This window comes from Otolemur garnettii, unplaced genomic scaffold (genome assembly GCF_000181295.1).
Source record: "Otolemur garnettii isolate 467f Iridium unplaced genomic scaffold, OtoGar3 scaffold00049, whole genome shotgun sequence".
Classification (NCBI taxonomy): Eukaryota; Metazoa; Chordata; class Mammalia; order Primates; family Galagidae; genus Otolemur; species Otolemur garnettii.
This window is the reverse complement of record NW_003852444.1, coordinates 3,702,713-3,724,424: the sequence shown is the minus strand read 5'-3', so window position 1 is coordinate 3,724,424 and position 21,712 is coordinate 3,702,713. Positions and strand designations below refer to the sequence as shown.

Genomic DNA, 21,712 nt, shown 5'->3' with positions numbered 1-21,712 from the left:
ACCACGGAATAAAAGTTGAACTCAGAAACAACAGGAACTTGCAGACTCAAACAAAATCATGGAAGCTAAATAACCTTATGCTCAACGACACTTGGGTCAAAGACGAGATCAAGAAGGAAATCACCAAATTCCTGGAATTAAACAACAATGAAGAAACGAGTTATCAGAACCTCTGGGACACTGCAAAGGCAGTCCTAAGAGGGAAATTTATCGCACTGCAAGCCTTCCTCAAAAAAACAGAAAGAGAAGAAGTTAACAACTTAATGGGATACCTCAAGCAACTGGAAAAGGGAACAAACTTTTGGATTACATAGTTCCCACTTCCAGGGTCAAGTTGTAAAAGAGCCCCTTATGCAGGGGGCATGATATACACGCTCACATGTGTAGAGCTGGGATCTTGCTATGTTGCCCAGTCTCTGTTTCTTTACGTGTTCAAAGTCTTGCTCTGCTAGTCACATAGCAGAGTGGTGTGTTTGGGAGGAGAAGTGGGTTTATTGTGTGTGAAAATTTATACTGTATAGACAGATCTGTGTTTAGAGCATGACGTAAACATGTTGCTAATATTATTTCTGAGTTCCTGTGTTCTTATCCCTTTAGAGTAGTCTTAGGGGAGCAGCTGATAATAGCTAATATTTACTCAGCATTTGCTGTGTGTAGGAACCTCACTTGGTTCTTGATGGGATTGATCATGCTATGTCTTGGTTTGGGGGGCACTTGAGATGGATAAAAGGGAACAACATAGTCTTTCCTCATTCCTGGTTCCCCGTGTCTCCTGTGGCCACTCTGGATTTTGAGAGGCAGAGGTTTGGGAAGGAAGAATGTGGTAGCATTGGGCTAGGGCAAAGCTGGAGTGGTGTGTTTGGGAGGAGAAGAGGGTGCTTCTCCGATCTGGGCTCTGCCTTCTGCACCTGCTTGAGCTCCCAGAGGCCACCCTGCCCTCTGCTTTCAAGTTTGGGATCTGCTATTGGAAGGAACTAGCAGGAGATTGAAGGTGGGAGCAGAGACAGGTTGGGTGTTTCTTCCTTGCCACCTCACTCCAGGTTGCCTGTGACCTTCTGCCAAAGGCTGCGCATCCTCTCTCCACACAGCCACCTTCTGGTTCTGGGACAGCTCCCTTCAGTGCCCCAGCAGGTCCCCCACACCGTCCTTCACTAGTCTCTTTATCCTCTGCTCAGTTTTGTAAATCGTAGCCCCCTAAACTCCTTTTTGTCATTGTTATGGTAGGAACTGTTACCGTGAGATCACCCTCAGCAGCTTTCGGATGGATAACAGTGTGATTACCTAAGGACACTGCTGTACAGCAGGCCTCCTACTCATCTTGTGCAGCCAAAACTCTACACCTGTTCAACAGCTCCATGTTTCTCCCACCCCTGACCCTGGAAAGTACGTTCTACTCTCTGCTTCTAGTTTTCCTGTTTTTAGAAGTCTCACACAAGTGAATCATGCAGTATTTGTCCTTCTGAGACTGGCTTATGTCACTTAGCTAATGTTTTCAGGTTCACCCAGGTTGTCACATACAACAAGATTCCTTTCTTTTTTAAGTCTGAATAATATTCTGTATGTGTATACCACGCTTTCTTTATTCATTCATCTGCTGATGGACATTCAGGTTGTTTCTCTGTCTTGGCTGTTGTGAATAATGCTGCAATGAACACAGGAGTGTTGATCTCTTAGAGATACGGAATTGAATTGCTTTGGGTATATGCCTGGAAGTGGAATTGCTGGATCATCTGATAGTTCTGTTTTTAAATTGTTAAGGAACCTCCATGCAGTGTTTCATAGTGGCTGTCCTAGTTTACATTCCTACCAACAGTGTGTGAGGCTTCACTTTCTCCCCCTCTTCAACAATACTTCCTAGCTTTTTTGGGAGGGGGGATAGGCATCCTGACAGGTGTGAGATGGTAGCTTCTTGTAGTTTTGATTTGTATTTCCCTGATGATTGGAGATATTGAGTATCTTTTCATATACCCGTCGGCCACTTAAATGTAATCTTTGGAGAAATGTCTGTTCAAGTCCTTTGCCCCTTTTAAAATCAGGTTATTTGTTTTTTGCTATTGATTTAAATTGTCCTTCTTTGAAACCCTCTTCAGTTATCCGTTTGGGTGTCTTACCTGTCTTGCTGGGACCTGGATATGCAGGAAGCACCAACTTAGAAGGCAGAGCATGACTGGGGGGTGAAGGTGTCCCATGGGGGCTGCAGGAGGAAGCCTCCCGGTGGGCTGCCCCAGCCAAGGCTTCCTGAGGGGAAGCTGAGACTCTGGGCGGGAATGTAGGAGTTTGGTGAAGAGCATCTGACCTTCTCTCTAGGTGAGGCCGCAGCTTTCCCGTGGCTCCAGGTTATGCCCTCTCCTATGTAGGAAAAATCCTGTTTGTGTGAGGAAGCCCACATTCTGAGCATACATATTTGGTGCCCAGATGGTGCCTGTATTTACAAAAGCCCAGCACACTGACAGGACCTGCAGACACATGGATAAATATTTTGCCTTTCTTCTTAGGCAATATTTGAATCTTTTGAATTTAATTGCTGTCAAAGGCAGGATGCTTGCAATTCCCGAGCAAAGCAAATAGTGAGGGCCTCTGGTGGTGTCTTTCCTTCCTGGCTGGTGGGCTAGAGGTGGGAGAAGCTAAGGGCGTTGGCTCCAGCCTGCCTCTGGTAACTTGTCGAGTTTGTGTTGAGGCTGAGAGAATCTGACCTTATTTAAGAAATTAGGTACTTTTCTCAGACACAAATGAGTCACTGATTTGGCCATTCCCTTGGGATTTGGTTTTATGTTCTAAGCCCGAGTCTGAGAGTGTTTTGTTTGATCTTGGAATTATTGCGCGTAGGGCTGCTGCTAGCTCCTGTGGCATCTTTGGGCAAATCAGACCAAGGTAGACCCTCTGGCAGGGCCAGACACCCCATCCCACCAAGGAGTGAGGCTTGGCAAACAGAGTAACAGCTGGATTCCAGCACTCAGGAATCCCTGAGAGGTGGCCCTTGTGCAGTACACAGCCTGTGCAACGTCCATATCCAAGGCAGTTGCTGCTGGCATTCTTGTTAGGACATCTATCCTTTGTATCTTCTTCTTTTTTTTCTTTTCTACTCTTTTTGCCCTCAAAAGATGACCCGTTGACCTGGTCATCTCTTGGATTACATTTACCAAGTACAGTGAGGAATAATTCTGTGATTATATGTGATTTGCTTTTACCTCACTGTGATTGGTAAACCTCTTCCCTGACAGGAATGTTTGCTGTAGACTCACTGAGTTCTGCAATAATCCCCTCCAATCCTCTCCTTTAATTCATTACATCTTAAATTTACTTCAATTATTTAATTCCTTGCATGTCATAGAAGCAGTGGAATTCTTTGCACTCTGGTTTTACAAAAGGCACCTCATATGATTCATTCCTTTCCTGAAAGCACATTTTATTGGTGCTTACACTGTGCTAGGGGCTGGGGAGATAAAGATGAATGAACAAGACAACATCCCTGCCCTTGAGAAACTCATAATCTAGTGGGGGAGTGAGGCGTGTAAACAGATAAATCATAGCCCAGTGCTGTGTTTGGGCAGGAAGGACAGAAGCACCCGCTGTGGGGAGGAAAGAAATGGAGTGCGCCGTCCAACGCCCACTGCTGGGTGCTATTCCAGGTGCAGGAAAGGCTTTGGCCATTTGAGCCACCTCTGAGGACAAGGAGGTGTTTATCAGGGAAGGAAAAGCAGGAAGGAGACGAGGTGGAGATTCAGGCTGGATATGACATATGGTTCAGGGGAAGGAGGGAAGGATTCCTGGCTGGAGCCTGGGATGTGTGAAGGTTGGGGCCCAAGGGAGCTGGAGTGGGGTCTGGGGCTTTATGCATGAGGAGCATGGGGTTTTTCCAGCAGATGGCTTTGTGCAGGGTATGATGTGGTCCCATTGTCCTTTATGTCCTGGTGGAAGGCGGGGGGTGTCTCTGGTCACACAGTCCCAGTTCTAATCCTAGCATTGCTCCTTCCTTGAGTGAGTCATTTAGCCTTCTCGAGCCCCCACCTTCACATTGGTGACATAGGATGATGAGGATAATACTGCCTACTTAATTGGGTTGCAGAATGGCTGAAATGATTACATGATGGGATAGCCATAGTAGGGTTTCCTACTGGCAGGGCAAGTACAGAAGCCATGAACAGGTTCCAGGGGAGTTGGAAATGCTGTTTCCTTTAGTTCTCAGGGAGCCTGAACAGGCCCCAGGGCAGGCTCAGCTGTTTTTTCCAGGGTCCTTATAAACATCTTCACCATGTGCACAATGATATAAGTGCAGCTGGAAACCACTCTTCAAAGCACTTGGCAAGTCTTTCCTACCTAGTAAGTCCTCAGTCGATGTGGTTATTTGTTGAGATGGGTCATTGTGTTAGGACCACTACTACAAAGGGAGCGGAAACAGGAGTGGCTGGATTCCAGGGACATTTCTGAAGCAGAACTGGTGGCCAACTGGATGGAGGGCACCACTAGGGAGGAGGGGGCTCAGGGATGATGCAGGAGCTAAGATGCTATAGACTAGATAGAACGTGATGCTATTCATGAAAATTGTTATGAAAATTAGAGTGTGGGGTTTGAGATGTGAATGTGAGTTAAGGAAATGGAGCCTGTCTTGTAGACTACCTCTTCTACAGGTTTTGCAAGTTAAGGAAGGAGGATAGCAGGATGCAGGTGCCAGAAGGAGGTGTGCTCTGGGGGAGGGCTGGGGACATGTGAGAGGTTTGGGGATGCCAGTAGACTATGGGGAAAGAGGCAGAGGACTTGAAAAACTGGAGAAGATATAGGAAAAGAGTATATTGCCACTTTCCAGAACTTTGCCTCTTTGGACAGCATCTCCCCCATTGGAGGAGTGTCTGCCAATAACTGGCAACTGGGCAATTGTCCAGATATGATTTACAATGAGGCATCAGTTTCATGAGGCACTATCTAAATTATTGCACTTCACCAATTGCCAGGTTCCCTGCTGACAGTGGGCCAGGGGGTCAAATAATTCAATCAGGTGTCACCAGTTATAAATTGAAAATCAGTGGGGTGCAAAATGGATTACCATCAAAATCCATTCAGGTGCAAAACCAAATTTCAAAACCCCTCACCTTTAAAAATCACCCCCTTTCCTGATTCTTCTCAATGCCCTGACATTGAGTTTTATCTCCCCAGATAAGCAAGCGTCACTAGAAATGCCTGCCAGAGACCAAAAGTAACAAGGGAAGAGTTCTTGACTGTGCCTTCTTTTTAGAATTTGTAAATATGGTTGACTTATGAATTAACACATTGGCAGTTCTGTTAGCTTCTCTAAGGCATCGGTTCTTAAATTTAAGCATTCACCAAATCACCTGGAGGGCTTATTCAATTTCGGATTGCCAGTAGATCTGGGCTTGGGCCTGAGGAGTTGCATTTCTACCAAATTCCCAGGGGGTGTTGATGTTGTTAGTCCTGGGAACACACTTTGAGAAACTATGCTCTAGCATCTAGGAATGTTTTGATAATTTGACTGGCAAATTATGCTTTGAATACTAACAACTTATCATAAAAGTCTATTTGACCAAGTATTGAGTCTGCTAAGGGATCACAATTTTGTCCAAAAAACCTTAAAAGAAACTGGTTCAAAGAGGTACAAATTGATTTGAGTGCTTTGTGTTCAGAGGTGACATTGGGAAGGATGGAGAGAAAGCACAAGATCCTCCACCACCCCTCCCAGCTCACCATTCCCAAAGATTGTGCCTGCTAAAAGAATAGACGTCATCATCAAGGTCAAAGCCCGCTATCTATTGGCCCCTGGGTGGAAATGTAAAGGTCTTTTGATGCCAAACTTTCTTGAAGGTCAATTTTCTTAAGAAGGATAGACAAACATGGGGACTACTTTCTCAGCAAGCTGCCAGGAGCCTAAACTTTGGCTTTTCCCACCCCAGAGATGTATTTTTCTGTCTCAATCAATGTTGCTTGGTGGTAGTTCTACTCCCTTGCTCTTTTTGAGTTGAAGTTACTGCCTTGAATAAAATATAGTTATCATCAGGCCCAATATGAAACAAGTCCCTTTCTCCAGGAAGGATAAATGGATTCCAGAACTACTCCCCCCGATGTAGTTGCTACCTCATTAACATTTGGTTCCTTATCTCTCTTTTCCAGGAGAAATTGAGCGATGCACGTACATCAAATACCACTACTCCTCAGCCACCATCCCCAGAAACCTCACTTTCAATATCACGAAGACCATCCGTCAGGACGAGTGGCATGCCCTACGTAAGTACACCTGAGACTTTTGGCCATGTTCGTGCAGTGATGTCCCCATTGGAGGGCTCCGAGGACAGGATGTGCCTCCTGAGATCTGTGGACAGAACACTGTGGTTGCTTAACATACCAATATCTCTTGTTCAGAATCGTGTCGGTTGGTTTTGATTGCATTACAGATTTGGGGAATTTGCTTCTAAAATTAAAAACACCCCTGGAAACCCCCAAATGACTAATAGTTGGATCAGTGTTTTTCAACCTTTTTTTGATCTCATGGCACACTCAAACCTATAGTTAAGCTTCTGCAGCATGCTTAAATTATGCCAATCAAAAAAAGAGTAAAAAAAGGAATATACTTCTGTTCTTTGCACTTCTTTTGAAAATAATTTAATTAATGATCTTTAGAAATTTTCATGGCACACCTAATATCTTCTCATGGCACATTGGTTGAAAATCACTGAGTTAGATAATTATCACACTCCACTACCCTGGTAGGCATCTAAGATTTTACCTCCCTGACAGAACCAACTCCAGGGATTTAATTCCCACATGTCTCCAGGGTGCTTGGAATGTTATTGTGGTAACCTGTTAGTCCCTCGGGTTGTCATTTGGTCGCAGGCTGTATGGCACTGGGGATTTGCTTCTGGGTGGGCCACCAAGGATAGGATTGGCCTCAACTTGCAAGTTTCCACTGACCTTTGTGAGATTGGTTTTGGGATCCTGATTCACATGCAGTTGTTCTGCAAAGATCAGAATATCTGTGTCCATCAGTGCGGGGATTTCTTGGCCAGGGATTCTCAGAGACTTAAATTACAACAAGAAGGTGACTTAATGAGCAAACAGAGTTCACTGGCTATTTTTACTCCTCTGCTACATGGGGATACACGGCCTGTTTGGCTGGAGAGCTCTCCTTGCAGGAACAGTTCCTCACGTGGACACACTCAGTAAGCTCACCAGGCGTCCTCAAACTACGGCCCCCGGGCCACATGCAGCCCACCTAGGACATTTATCTGGCCCGCTGGGTGTTTTTGCCGCTGCTGCCTGTCCTGCTTAGCAGCTGACTGGTCCTGGGGCCCACAGTCTGGCCCTCCAGTGGTCTGAGGGACAGTGAACTGGCCTCCTGTTTAAAAAGTTTGAGGACCCCTGCTCTAGGCTGCCTCTGCTACATTTGCGGCCCATCCCTGTTCTGTCTTTTTCATCTAATGTTAAAAGGTTCAGTTTACATTTATATGTGAAGGAGGCTTCTTTCATTGCTTCCTGATAAAAAGGGTCCCTTAACTGGCAAACATTGAAGAAGGCAGCTCTCCAGGCTGAAAGCGTGTCTCTTCTCTTTGTTGTCCAGTTGTCTTTTGCCTACATTGGGTCCACCAGATGTATCCTGGTGGTTTGGTTTAAATTAAACAATGACAGCTAGGAGTAGGGGTGGGGAGGAAGAGAGACAAATAAAATGAAAGAGAACAGAACAATCATTCATTGGTTTCAGGAAAAATATTGTAGTTGAGTATCTGGATGATGCTCCTGGCCCTAAATGACAAAGCAGGTGCCAACACATGGGACAACATGAACCAGACTGTTGCCCCTACAAGCCTTGTCTATTTCCAGAGATATTAACCAACACATGGCATCAGAGAGCTCATGTTCAAAGAACATTCCCACGTGCATGACCTTGAGCTAGGTGTACTATCAATACATACTTAATTTTAATGTTACATTTGCCTTAGAGATACTAGTCATCAGGGTTGTTAATTTCTTTTTTGGAGGTAGATGTGTAAGGGCCCAAATAGAGAAATATACAATAATAGCTACTTATTTCCCACAATGCAATGGTCTAGTATAGTCGCTTATTAGGAACTTAAGAGGGATATTCAAGATTGATAAGTCCTATTGATTAACCACTTAAATATAACTTAAGTTATGGGGGTCATAATAGGATTTAGAATCTAAAAAGGAAGAGTTATTGACACAGCAGCTTCCCTTCAAATTAACTCAATTTAACCAAAGTTACCAGGTTTCTGTGTGTACTGGGCACCTAGTGGATATCCAGACCACAGAAGCTCTTTTAGAGCCCACATCTGGGAGTGGAGGAGGTGGAGGGTAGGGAGAAACATTCACAGAGCAAAAACTACAAGGCAGTGCTATAATTACAATATGGTAGAATTGCTTCAAGCAATTAAGATAGTTTGTGGAAACTTCTCAGCAAGAAGGAGAATCATTTTAGTATAAATTGCACAGATATACTTCAAGGGAAATACAGCAGAACTCTTTAGGCTATACACACGGCAGGCATCTGGAATTCAAAGAGATTACCCAGGGAGGCATCACAGGAGACACGTCACATGGCATCAGGAGGGACAAGAGGAGAGGGTAATGCCCAGCTTTGTAGGGTATTCTCTGAGCCCTGTGTGTCCCCAGGCCCATATTTCCAAACTGCAGTGCCGTTGGGTTCTGCAGAATCTAGTGTGTGGTTTCTGCTGTGAACTGGGGTGCTGACAGATCTATTTTTAACTGATAAAAGCCATCTCAACGACTGATATATGAAAAGGCCTTGGACAGCTGGTGTTGGGTGAAGTTGAGGCTACCTTTTGGTGAGGAATTCATCTGCCTCTTTCACAGAGTCCCCTAATGGGCTGTTAAGCAAAAGAGAGAGAGAACATTGCTACTTCTGACATCGGTGACAGCTATTTTTAGCCAGAGGGCAGGTGAGCTCCTGTCACAGCTGAAGTTGCTACTAAGTGTGATTGGGAATGCTGGCCTGATGGTGGAGCACAGGAAGTGTCCATTGTAATTTTCAGAGGTCAGAGTGATGACATTAGGTGAGGCATAGGCACATAAGCCCCCTTTGAAGTAAAGTAGAAACTATGAAAGATTAACCTGCTTCTATGATCAAGTGCTGGAAATGAAAAAAAAAATCAGACTCTGGTTTCTTTATTTGGTTTAAGAATCCTTTAATACTCTAAGTGGGGTCAAATAAATTCATTTGATACTATATTGATTATCGTTTTATAATTTGAACATAATATATTATTTTGGGGGTAGATGATTTTTGCAAGGGAAAGGATATATTTTTTTTCCCTCTGAAACAACTTCTGGCAATTATTTGGGCTTTGGTTAGATTTGGGTTATATATTCTTCATTAGGAGTTTGCATGTGGTCTGATCATCATTTTTTCCATTGAGGTAGAGAAGAATTTTCAAATAGGAAAAACAATTTGATTTAAAACGAGTTTGGGTATTTTGAAAATTAACCCCATCACTGGGAGGCTTAACTGCTGGGCTGGGAGCTCTTACAGCAGCTCTTAGCAAGGTGACTAGTAAGGAAAGGAATAACATATTCTGTAGGCCACTAGGCTCACGAGTCCAAATGTAAAGAGAATAATCTCCTGAGGGAATAAAGTCGAGAGGATCAAACCTGTGCGTGTGAGTGGGGTGGGGGAGGAGGGTGGTCTTTGTGTATGAGATTTCAATGCTGAGTTGTCTGAGTGATTTGGTGAAAAGGTTCTGCCTCTAACTTGGATGGTGATGGTTGGTGGGGTGCCGTGGGTGTCTTTTTCTCCTGCAGAACTCCTTCCAGAATTGGGATCCATGTCCTCAGTCCACTCAGGCCAGGCCATCCACCCCATGCAGCCCACTTGCTTCCCATTCACTTACCCCCTGCCTCTGTTTAGGTGCCCCAGTGGGCTGGGGGAAAACAGCATATGTCCTGCCTCTGGGGGCTCTGGGTGAGCTGCACTCCTGATGCAGGTCTTCTGGCTGTCTCTGGGGCAGAGCAGGACAGGTGAGTGTCACTGGCCAGTGAGGAGGGAACAGATGACCACAGGAGATGAACTTGGCTAATGCCACCCCTGGTGGGTTGTCTGGTTAATGTTTTACACATGACAGAATTTGATTGGCAGTGGCCAGGGGAGCAGTGGCATTGTAAATGGTGCAGCTTTCCCCTCTCACGTGACTGCATCCCCATAGGCTTTTCAGAGCCAGTGGTTTGGTCCGTGATGGCAGCGCTCGTTTGGAGAATTTTGTGTCCTCATGCAGCCCCCAAATCCCTTGAGGCCATCGAGTAGCTCTGCCTTTGTTCTCCCTGCCACTGGTGTCCCTTTGGCATGTCCCTTTAGCACAGCTAAGGGCCCGACCTCTTGCCCAGTGGCAGGGCAAAGGGAGATGGGTGTTCATGAGCCTGGATGGCCAGAATGGGCTCTGGCAGAGGAAGGAGGCCAGAAAGCAGGGTCTGGGAAGGTGTCACTGAGAGGTGAGAGGACCTGGATAGAGAAGGGCCTAAAGAGAGAAATAGGCACTAATAGCTTCTTTTTTCCCACAATGCAGTGGGCCAGTATAGTCACTTTGTAACTGGAGTGGAGCTGGGCCTTGCACTGCACCAGACCAGGGCCCCAGGGAGGTCAGCAGGGTCACCCACTGCAGAGCCTGCCTGAGGTAGCAGGGCAGGCACCCCCTGGACAGTGTGACAAAGGTGGCTGTCCCTCTGCCCCCAGTCTGTCTGCTGGGCAGGGCCTCTGCAGGCAGTTGTACTGAGGTTCTTTCAGGTCAGAGCCCTGAGATTTGAAGGAGCTCAGATGTTCTTATCCCGAGCTCAGATTTGAAGGAGCTCGGCGTTTTCAAGATGGAGGTTTCCGATCACAGTTGATTGCCCCTGGCAGTGGGGATGCGGGAGATGGGGCTGCACTTTCCTGTAGTCAGATCCTCTCTGTTATCTTTCAAGAGGCTGAGAGTGAAGAAAGCTAGAGGGTTTTTCTGAAACCTTCTTCTGGCAGCACTGAGGGTTCAACTAATTAGATTGGATGGTCACACAGCACATTTCCAGCAGGCTGGGGAGGGAGAGAGGGGTGATTTCCTCCCCTACCCTGACTTCTTACACCACCCCTACAAGCAGACACAGGGGCCCCGCAGATGTTGCCGCAGGCAAACCGAGCACTGTCTAGGACCAGGCAGAACAGGTGCCTCCTCCATGGCCTGAGGGCACCATGCCTTTGCCTATGCAGCAGCCATTGCTTTGATGGGGCTGGGGCACATGATGTCAACACCTGGGCCTTCCTGAGGCAGGGGGCAGGGAGCACAGGGATGGTCAGGCCTGGCTGGAAGAGGGAGGGAGAAGAGGGAGAAGAGGCGGGGAGGGAGGGGGCAGGCAAAGCTAGAGACTGAGGCTTTGGGGAGGAATAGGGACATTTTAGTGAACAAACCACTCAGCGGGAGGAGAACTACAGCAGACATCTGGGTGACACACTCAGCCCCCTGTCCTGGAAACTCTGGACTTCTACCCTTGCCTGTAGGTTAGCTACTCCTGGGGTAGCAGGCCTGGCCCCAGGCTGGTCTATGATGAGAGGCCCAGTGTGTCCTGCCACTCTGGTGTGGCTCTGGTGCAGAATTCGTGCCTTGCTATGCTAGGCCCAGCTCTGCCTGCCACTCCTCCCTTGGTGCCCTCCCCCCACCCTTCCTCACCCTCCTGTCTTTCCGGAATTAAAACCTGCCCCTGAACTCCAGTCTTCCTGGTGCTGTCTAGACTCTCCAGCTGCCCCCATCCTGCCCACCTCTTGGGCCTCCAGGCGGCTCCTTGCCCCTTCCACTTGCATGGGCTTTCTGGACGTGGACTTGTGTTGGCTCTTTGCCTGGTGGCATCTGCCTTTCCTTTCCCGATGGACTGAGCTGGCAGGTCCTAGACCAGCCTGCTGTCTGTAGAGAGACTGCTCTCTGGATTTTCATCCCATTCAGATGGCTGTGCCCTCCTCCAGCCCAGGAGTTGCTTGGACTCCTGGTCCCTCCTTCCCTAGCCATCCTTGTTACAAGAAGATGAATGTTGTAGACCAAAGGACTCAGGATGAAACTAATAGTAATTATAGCCACAGTAAGCACCCTCTTGTTCACATCGGCTGGAATGCTCCTTCGAGGGGGCCTTGGTGCTTTCTCCCTGGGAGCCCAGGCTGTGCTGTTTTGGCTCCGTGTTAACCAAGTGGCATGGGAGGGTGCTGTCCAGGAGTCCTGTCCGAGAACTCAGAGGAGTCTGAGGATAAAGACTCAGAATCCATGTCTCAACTCCTCTGGACTCCCCCTAGCTATTTTTCCTTTCTGTTTTTGGCTGATGTTATGTAAAACAGCCTAATGAGGTGAACATCCCAGACATTAGAAGCTTAGGTTCCCTGCAGCGTCAGCCATTTTCCTTCTCCTGCATCCACATCTGAGCTCAGCCAGTGTGAAGCTCTTACTGTGTGCAATCTGTTGTGAGCTGCCTCTTGCTGGTAAGACTGGTGTCTGTGGGGGTCATCACTAGCAAGAAACCATCCCCAAGAACCGGGGAGGCTTGGTAGCCCAGAAACTCAGCTGACAGAGCATCACCATATGTCGGCCCTGTATCCTGAAGTCTTTGCTTTTTACAAACCATTTCGTGTCTCTCCACCCCCATCCAGCCCCAGAAGGAAACATTGTAAACCTTTTGGGACCCCCACTGCCTTGTGCCTGTTCTCCCAGAGCTCTGCTGGTTTTTCTGCAGCAGGCCAGGCAGAGAACACAGAGCCCTTAATGTGGGATCACACCTGGACTTGCTCTGGCAGGGGTAACACATGCCAGGGTGTTTCCTCTCCATCAGAGCTTTCTTGTCTGACAAAACTTACTTCTCCTTTGTTCTACTCCCTCAGATTTCTGCCGGAGAGCAGGTTTACTAATTTGATGACCATGTTGAGCTACGGGGTTAATCTCTTCTTGTATTACCTTCCCTGGATAGCATTTTTACTTTTCAGGAGACCTACTCAAAGGAATGATGGTGAGGGGATTGCCGGTAATATGGAGGTGCTTAAAAGTCATTAACAGGGAAGCAGCTGTTGATCCCAGCTACTTAGATAGCTGGCCCGGCTGGGGGTCGGTGATAAAAATGAAGTGGGTGAGAGGGAGAGTTTATTTTTTGAGATGACCTTAGGGGTAGGGAGGAAGTCTGGAAAAGGGGTGGGGTAAATATGGTACAGCCTTTTTTGTTAAAGATGTCCATGTTCTAAAAAAAAGAAAAAGAAAAAAGAAACCCTGAGCACTATGATGCTAGTATAATTGCAGTCTTTAAGCCACAATTCTTCTGAATGTACAGGTCCAATTTTGTGCAGGGAATTAGTTGGAAGTCTGGCCTGAGGGCCTTCTCTCAGCTTCCACAGATTGGAAGTTGTTTTCTTCTGGCTGAGCACGTTGATACAGACGCCACAACAGAGAACTGGGCACAACCCCACTGGCCTCTGTCATCTGTTTGTTCCTTTACCCATTCAGCAGTGATGGCGGGCTTATTCTGGGAGAATCCCCATGTCAGGTGCTGGGGGGACCATATTAAAGGGTAATGTGCTTTCCAAATTGGATGATATATTTCCAGGTACCAAGTACACAAGGGCTCAAACTGCTTGTTGCTTAGTGTTTATTGAGAGTGCTGGCTAATGCTGCCGACATGTACACTGCATGGGTCCCGACCTCCATACTTAGATCAGCAAGGACTCATCACAGGGGGAAAAGAAAGCAAAATATAGACAAAGGGACCACATAGCAGAGGCATGGCCTCGTCACAGAGAGGGGCAATTGGGAATTGCCTTGGAACTGCCTCTTTTTGGCCCTCCAGGGAGCTGTCCCAGCTCTAGGTGCTGAAAAGGAAGCACAGCATGGCAGGTGATTACTCTTTCCAGTAGTTAAGACAGTCGAGGCGCGGCATCCCAGCAAGCTGCTGCAGTGAGGAGGAGGAGGAACAAGACCAGGAGCTGAGTGTTCCAGCTGGCAGGGACAGCTCAGCGGTAGAGAATCTGGGTTAGGTGAGACACGGACATCTGGGCAGGCCGATACCTGGCATCAGAGCCATGGGTCAGCAGGTATGAGTAGAGTGGGTGGTGCCTTTGGGGTTCAGGACTACGATTCAGTTCCTAGGGAGGACGCTCAGCCAAAGGAGGGAAAGAAAGGTGTAGTAGTGGGGGATTGGAATAAGAAATAGAGACAGTGGCTAAGAGAGAAGGCCATTCATAAGAACTGGGGCACACAGGCAGGGGTGATATGTCTGCAACAAACAGGAGGCCATTTTAGTCAGAGCTCCAGTCATGAACTGTGATCAGGCTTGGCTCTGTGTTTTGGGGTTGGAGGTTCTGAAGATGAGTGGGATTATGTGGAGGGAAAGAGGGAGGAGGCTGGGAACCAGCATGGTGTAATAGAAAAAGTAACCCAATTTTACATTGTATGGTCAAGGTCCTGCCAGAGTCAAGACCAGCACCTTCCAGTAAGGTCCATGGTGTGCCAGCATCAGCTAAATGCTAGAAATGCAAATTCTTAGGCCTCCAGTTAAATCCACTGAGTCAGAATCTCTAGAGCAGGTGTCCTCAAACTATGGCCTGCAGGCCACATGCGGCCCGCCAAGGACATTTATCTGGCCTGCCGGGTGTTTTTGCTGCAGCTGCCTGTCCTGCTTAGTAGCTGACTCGTCCCGGGGCCCACAGTCTGGCCCTCCAATGGTCTGAGGGACAGTGAACTGGCCCCCTGTTTAAAAAGTTTGAGGACCCCGGCTCTAGAGAAAGGACCCAGGAATCTGTGTTATTTTAACACATTAAAGTTTGAAAAACTCTTGGAGTGGAGGGTATTGGACTGTAGTGGTCAGGGAAGGGTCAGGGCAGGAGAGAGCCTGAGTGGGCTTGGGGGTCAGCCGGGAGATGGAGTAGGGCAATTAGCACAGCCTCTTGCAGAAGCAGGACTTGCATTGGTGTGTTGTTTGTTGATTATGTCTACTTGGTGACAGCTTTGGTAATGTACTTTCCTTCCATATTTCTTGTTGTTAGTTTAATAAACCAGCATGGGAGGGATGAGGGATTTCCCTTTCGGCACTGTGTGTGTGTTAACTGAGAGATTGCTCCTAACATCTAGCCTCAAACACCCATCTTGTGTCTGTGATGTACTCCTGCCCTTGGAAACAGGCTTCAAGCTCCACTGAATCCAGGGGACACTGGATTGAGTTGCAGCCCTGCCACTCTCTAGGTGTATGGCCCTGGGAAAACCCAGTACTCTCATCTGTAAAATGGAGATAGTATTTGTATTCATGCTCACTAAGGATTAATATAAAGCTTAAAGTAAACAAAATTATGCATTCAGAGTCTCTCAGTAACTCTACAAAGTCTGATGCCACCAGCATTAGGTGCTGTTATCATTGGAAGACAAGAGCTATCCCAGGCACTGAGGACCCCATTGGCTCTGCGGAGAATATCTCTGAAATGGCATTTTACTGACTTGGGAGCTTTTCTCTTCAGCTCTGTGTGGCCTGTGTGTGAGTTGGCCTTGCACGTAGCTGTGTGTGTTGTGGGTCTATGGTGGGTTTGCTATCTATTTGTGTGGCCTGTGTGTGAGTTGGCCTTGCACGTAGCTGTGTGTGTTGTGGGTCTATGGTGGGTTTGCTATCTATCTGTGTGGCCTGTGTGTGAGTTGGCCTTGCACGTGGCTGTGTGTGTTGTGGGTCTATGGTGGGTTTGCACATGTTATCACAGGTGCATGTGATGGAAGCTTGCATCAGCGGTTTGTAATGTGGGAGTGGGAAGTGGCTGAGAGAGTTATTTTCTGGCAAGAGTGTGGCATATTGTGAAAGAAGTTTCAGAGCAGAAAATCATCAGCATTTGAGATCCTTAGTGTGACAGCAGCAGGAATGGCAGCCTTCTAATCTATCAGTTCTGTCTAATCAGAATGAAGAGACAATAAGAATCTCTAAAAGAAGATTTATGTACTGAGCGCCTAAAAGAAACATTTCTTAGCTTTGAAGATAAACACAATGTGAGTACATTTGTGTTCAAATTGTTGAGGGGAGTACCAACAGACTCTCTCCTAACTGTCCTAGCCCAGGCCTGCCTTCCAGAAAGACTGTGGTGCCCAGTATTTGCCATGATCAGATCCTTTGCTATTCCTGAATTGAAAACACTTATCTCAGAGGAGGGCTCAGGAAGAGGATAGAGCTCTGGCTAGGGGGAGGTGGTACTCTTCCCCTGAGGCAAAGGCCCTCCTCATTGTCACCTCTGCCATGGTGCTGGTGCTGGCAGTGCTCATGGATTCGCCTATTTGGTATTACAAAGAAAGAAGGACCAAAATTACAGGGAAATGGGTTGCCTTGAAGATTGCCAATAAGCCACCAATTGGATGAGGTGGGCGCTGTAGCTCTGCCTGGTCTGAATCCCTGTGGGGATGCTCCATGGTCATAACTGTGGGGAAAAAATGGAGCTCCAAGTTCTAGGGAACCACCAATTCCTCAGAGTGGGCAGAAGGCAAGAATCAGATCCAAAGGGCAGGCAAGGGTCAGACACAGAGGCTTGTGCTTGTAATCCTAGCACTTTGCAAGGATCACTTGAGGCCAGAATAAGCAACATAGTGAGGATAGAAAAATTAGCTGGGTGTGGTGGCTGAGGTCAGAGGATCACTTGATCCCAGGAGTTCAAGCTTGCAGTGAGGTAAGGTAGCACCACTGCATTCTAGCCTGAATGACAGACTGAGACCATCTCAAAACAAAAAGAAACACAGAAACCAAAGTGCATGTAAGGGGCAATGAATGGACTCACACAGAGACCACAATTGCCTGTCATTGCTCATCAAGTCACAGTTAGTGACTGGCAGTGTTGACTTCTAGAAGCCCTAGATTCCTTTGTTCATGACTAAGGAGAAAGGGTGCACGGATCCATCAGGTTTAAGGTCATGTTATTGGTCACGATCTTAGTGATGGAATTACTAGTCGGAGCTAAAATGTTTGAGGCCCATGGGCCCCTTCAAATGGCCCCAGGAACTGATCCTCTTCTTTCCCTAGGCTAGGAGGGTGATGTTCTCTCCTATTTTCACTCTTCTCTGTCTTTCCCTGATATTTAACTCCAATTTGAGCTTGGAAGTCGTAATAACTCCAGAGGCCTGCATGGTGCTGGGTCATCCTGAATTACATAAATCATTATTGCTTACATACAATTCGAGTTCTGTGAGTGTGTTTGAGTGGAAGATGGGGAGAACCAAAGCCTAGGGGTACTTATCTTGCTCATTTTCAACACATATCTATCCAAGGAACCTTCCATAGAAGGTTGGTATAGAAAGCAATTTACAACTCAATGTTCCAACTGGTGCTGGCCAGTAGAACTTCCTGCAAAGATGGACATATTCTGTAAATCTACGCTTCCCAACACAGTAGTCACAAGCCACACGTGGCTACTGAGCCCTTAAAATATGACCAGTTCAACCGAGAAAATGAGTTTCAAATTTTATTTGATTAAAATTAATTCAAATTTGAATTTAAATAGTCACCTGTGGCCAGTGGCTATCATATGGGACAGAGCAGTTCCAAACAAGCGATCCTCATATTTCTTGTATAGATTCTATTTCCAAATTATAAAGTCTTACGAGCACTCATACACTAAGGATAAAACTTTACAGTTTATCTGTACCACAGCCATTTTCAAGGTGCTAGAAATACACATTCCTTTGAGTCCCCCAGTGTCTTCTTGCCACTCTGTCCTTGGGCTCCCAGCATCTCTAATCCAGAGCTACCTGGGGGGTTTCTCGGCTTTTCTGATGACCTGTGTCCTGTGCAGATAAGGAGAGGTTATAGGGAAAGGTTTCCTCATTGACCTGAGCCTGGTCTGGGCCAGGCTGTCACGGGCTGGGTCCCTGGGGAAGCAGACTCAGATAGTGCTCAGTTCCTTACAGGCCCACACAGTGGAAGGAAAGCGGGGAGGACACCTCTTTGGAAGAGGGGGTGCACCCCGTAGAGGGCTCCTGTTCTAGAGTGGCCCTTCAAAGTTTCCTGAGTGGGGCCACAATGGCTGGGACTTTATACTGCCACACTGGTCATTTCCTGGATGTGGGCACAAGGAGTAAAGTGACCTTGGGTGTGTGCCTCTCTGTGTTGAAGGCTGATAGCCCTCCTAGAACCTGGCTAACAAGCCCTTCCTTGAAGTGGGGTCTGGGAGATACACCACAGGTCTGTTGTGCAGCATTTGTCTGATGCTGTCAGGAGAGGTTGCCAGTAAGGTGACTGAGACAAGAGAACAGTACCTCCCCCAGAGCAGCAGAAGAGATAGAGGTGGAACTAGAATCCAGGCCTCGTGACTGCAAAATCCATGCTCTCCGCTCACCCTGGGGAGCCCCGCCTATGTCTCACGAGGCAGGCCCACTGCTCTTCTCTTCTCCTAGAGGGCTGCCTGCCCTATCCTCCATCCCACCCTCCACAGACTCCAGCCTCTTGTCTAAGGTAGATGAAAGCCCTCTTCTTTGTTCAAAAGAAATGAAAGAAAGCTATTTATTTTCCACTTTCCTGTTTTTCTTTTTCATTTAATTACTGGTATCACAACAGATTTTTTTTTTATTGCTTTTCATTGCAAATGTATAGTATTTCATCTACATTATGAGTTAAATAGGCTTTTGTGGACTAGGCTAGAAACCCAATCATCATTTATAACAGATATGACTTCCCTGGAAGTGGGTTCTGAATTCCAAAGAACTGACTTAACAAATGAGATTTTGGAATGGAATTCATTTCAAACTGGAGGGCTTATATCTTTCTACTGTCCAGGCAATTTTGTCTCTGAATGGACTTGCCACCCCCACTCCAGGCTGCATCTGTCGTTTGTAGGCTGGACTCCCAAATCAGATACCCTCAATTTTGAAGGTGAAAGCACAGGTCCTCTGTGACTTGTTCTCAGTCCACGACCAGTTGCTGATATGAAATGAATGTGTGCCCCTTGATGTCTCCTGTGTAGGCTTGTATGCAATCCACAAACCCAACCAAGGGACACCAAGGGCTAGGGATCATTCAGTCTGAGGCCCTAGTCTCCATTCATGTTAGTGAAATAGGACTAGTTATGCCACATTTCCCTGAGGCTCTTTGCTTGGGTACCTGGCACCAAATTAGAAATGAGCAGTGTGTGGTATGTGTGAGCGTCTGGAAGCTGAGAGGCTGCTAAACATGGGTGTGGAGGTGACACACTTGACTGACATCAGCACTTGCGTTCCGTACACTTCTCCACCTCTCTGCTCACTCCTGGAGCTTCTAGATTGCCCAGTTACCAAGGGAACTAGGAAAAGCAACTGTACACAAGTTGCTGCCTCCTCAAAGCTCTTAGGCACATCCTTTTGGGGGCAGGAGAGAAAGACCACTCAGGTGGTTGTCTGTGAGTATGAGGCCAGTGCTGCCTGACACAGGTTTTAGTACTTGGTTCCATTTTAACACCTCCTCCTGTGCCCCTTCTCCCAAGCTGGTTTTGCCCTTGTGTCACCTGGGCCCCACATGTCATCCGCTCCCTCTCTGTCTCCATGCCATCAGTTTCTACCCTCAAGGGAACCTTCCATTTCCAAGAAGTAAAAATTACTTCCCATCCAAAAGAGCAGGGCCCCCTGGTTTATGGGTGAGGTCTGAAATCCATACTGTTGGCCATGGCAGAGGTAACAGAAATGTGCAGTGTTAAAAATTGCTAGGCCATTCTGAGTCTTTATCCCCTCCACATAAACTTTACATTGTTATTTTTTAATTTCTTTTGTAATTGGCAAATAAAAATATATCTATCTTGAAAATAAATAAAAATTACTAGTCCAGCTCCAGTTCCCCATTAAATGAAGGGCTGGGATTCTGAGTGTTTACAGTTCTGATCAGAGCTCTGCGGAGCTGGTTGATGGGGGAACCGTCTTTGGTTGCTTTTGGAATGACCTCAGATAGCCAGTCCTTTATTCCTGGGGTTGCCCAAAGATCTTGTGTGCGTGGCATTGGATCCAGGCAGTGAGAGAACGCCTTCTGGGAGCCCATGGTCTCCTAGAGAACACAGGGCAGTGACAAAAACTCAGGACAGCTGAGGCCAGTGCCAGAGAACATGGCAAACACGACGTCACAGGCAGCATCTTAGCTTGGATCATAGGCCTAAAATACTTCATCATTTACTCAAGTAAAAGGCGTTGAGTTGCCATCATTTCCCAGACACTGTTCTAGGCACTGGTGGGACAGCCACGGTCCCTGTCCTCATGGGACATGCATTCCTGTGGAGTAACAGCCACTGCTTACCAATTGCTTCACGTGTGTGGCCGGGGGAGGCTGGGCCATGCACTGTTTTACTCAGATCCCAGGGAGCTGTGTATTATTGTCATGCCTGTTGGACAAAGGAGGAAACTGAGGCGAATGGAGGTTCCACAACTTACTTAAGAGCCACGTGGTGTGTGTGTTATGACTTTATGAGACCCGAGGAAAAGCATTGGCCGCCAGCTCTGGCTGGGTGGGAACAGGCAGTGTCTGGACTTGCGAGGGGCTTCCGTGACATCTCTGCTCAGAGATGACGGGTCTGGACTGGATTCTCAGCAGACATGTGAGACTTGATAAAATATGGAGGTGAGGCCCCCTGCTGAGAAAGTGGGTGGCTTGTGCAGGTGTTGGAGGGAGAGAGCTGAGCTTCTGAACGGTGTGGGCAAGGTCCAAACAAGCTTTTGTGACTGATTTCTACCCCACTCCCTAGAGGGGTGCAGTGACTGCTCTCACCTTCATGTGAAGCATTTACCAGCTAACAGTAGTCATGGGATATGGAATAAATCATAGCAGTGTAGGGAAGAATTAACCGTAGTTTTGTGTAGCTTATATTTCTCTTTCCACAGAAAGTAATTGTATACACACATACACACAATTATTATTTTTTTTTTTGAGGCAGAGTCTCACTATGTTGCCCTCAGTAGAGTGCTGTTGTGTCACAGCTCACAGCAACCTCAAACTCTTGGGCTTAAGTAATTCTCTTGCCTCAGCCTCCAAAGTAGCTGGGACTATAGGCCCCTGGCACAACACCCAGCTAGGCAGGCCCTGGCTGGGTTGGAACCTACCAGCTCTGGTGGATGTGGCTGGTGCCCTAACTGCTGAACTACAGGTGCTGAACCCATAATTAAGTGTTTGAACTCAACCTAGAAAAAGTGCTACATACCTCATTGCTGAATATCACTATGGTCACCTTTGAAGTACTCCCTTGGCCATCTGGTGACTGTAGTGATGTTTAGCAATGAGGTATGTGGCACTTTCTCTAGGATGAGTTTACTAACTTAATTGTTAGATCTCATATACTTGATTTTACCCACTTTCATGACCCCTAATTGAGAATTTAGCTTAAAAAACAAAAGATAAGGCTGGGTGCAGTGGCTCATGCCTATAATCCTAGCACTCAGGGAGGCTAAGGTGGGTGGATTGCTTGGGCTTAGGAGTTTAAGACCAGCCTGAGCAAGAGCAAGAACCCATCTCTACTAAAAATAGAAAAACTAGCCCAGCATTGTGGCAGGGCCTCTAGTCCCAGCTACTCAGGAGTCTGAGGCGGGAGGATTGCTTAAACCTAGGAGTTTGAAATTGCTGTGATGCCAGCACTCAAGCCAGGGTGACAGAGTAAAACTCTGTCTCAGAAACAAACAAAAATAAAACAGAACAAAAGTGAAACAAAAGATAGAGAATCTATCTTTTAAAATCTGAGTTTGCAAATAATTAGTGAGTTTGGGAATCATGTGAGGTAAACATACAC

At 47.0% G+C, this 21,712-nt stretch overlaps 1 protein-coding gene across 1 annotated transcript in view; it reads left to right on the top strand.

The window, feature by feature from the left end:
* Nucleotides 1–21,712, top strand: part of TMEM178B (transmembrane protein 178B) — a 359,361-nt gene that overhangs the window by 117,061 nt on the left and 220,588 nt on the right. The window contains exon 2 of the mRNA XM_003791564.2: nt 6,121–6,234. Coding sequence (XP_003791612.1) covers nt 6,121–6,234 — 114 coding nt within the window. The remainder of the gene's footprint in view (nt 1–6,120; nt 6,235–21,712) is intronic.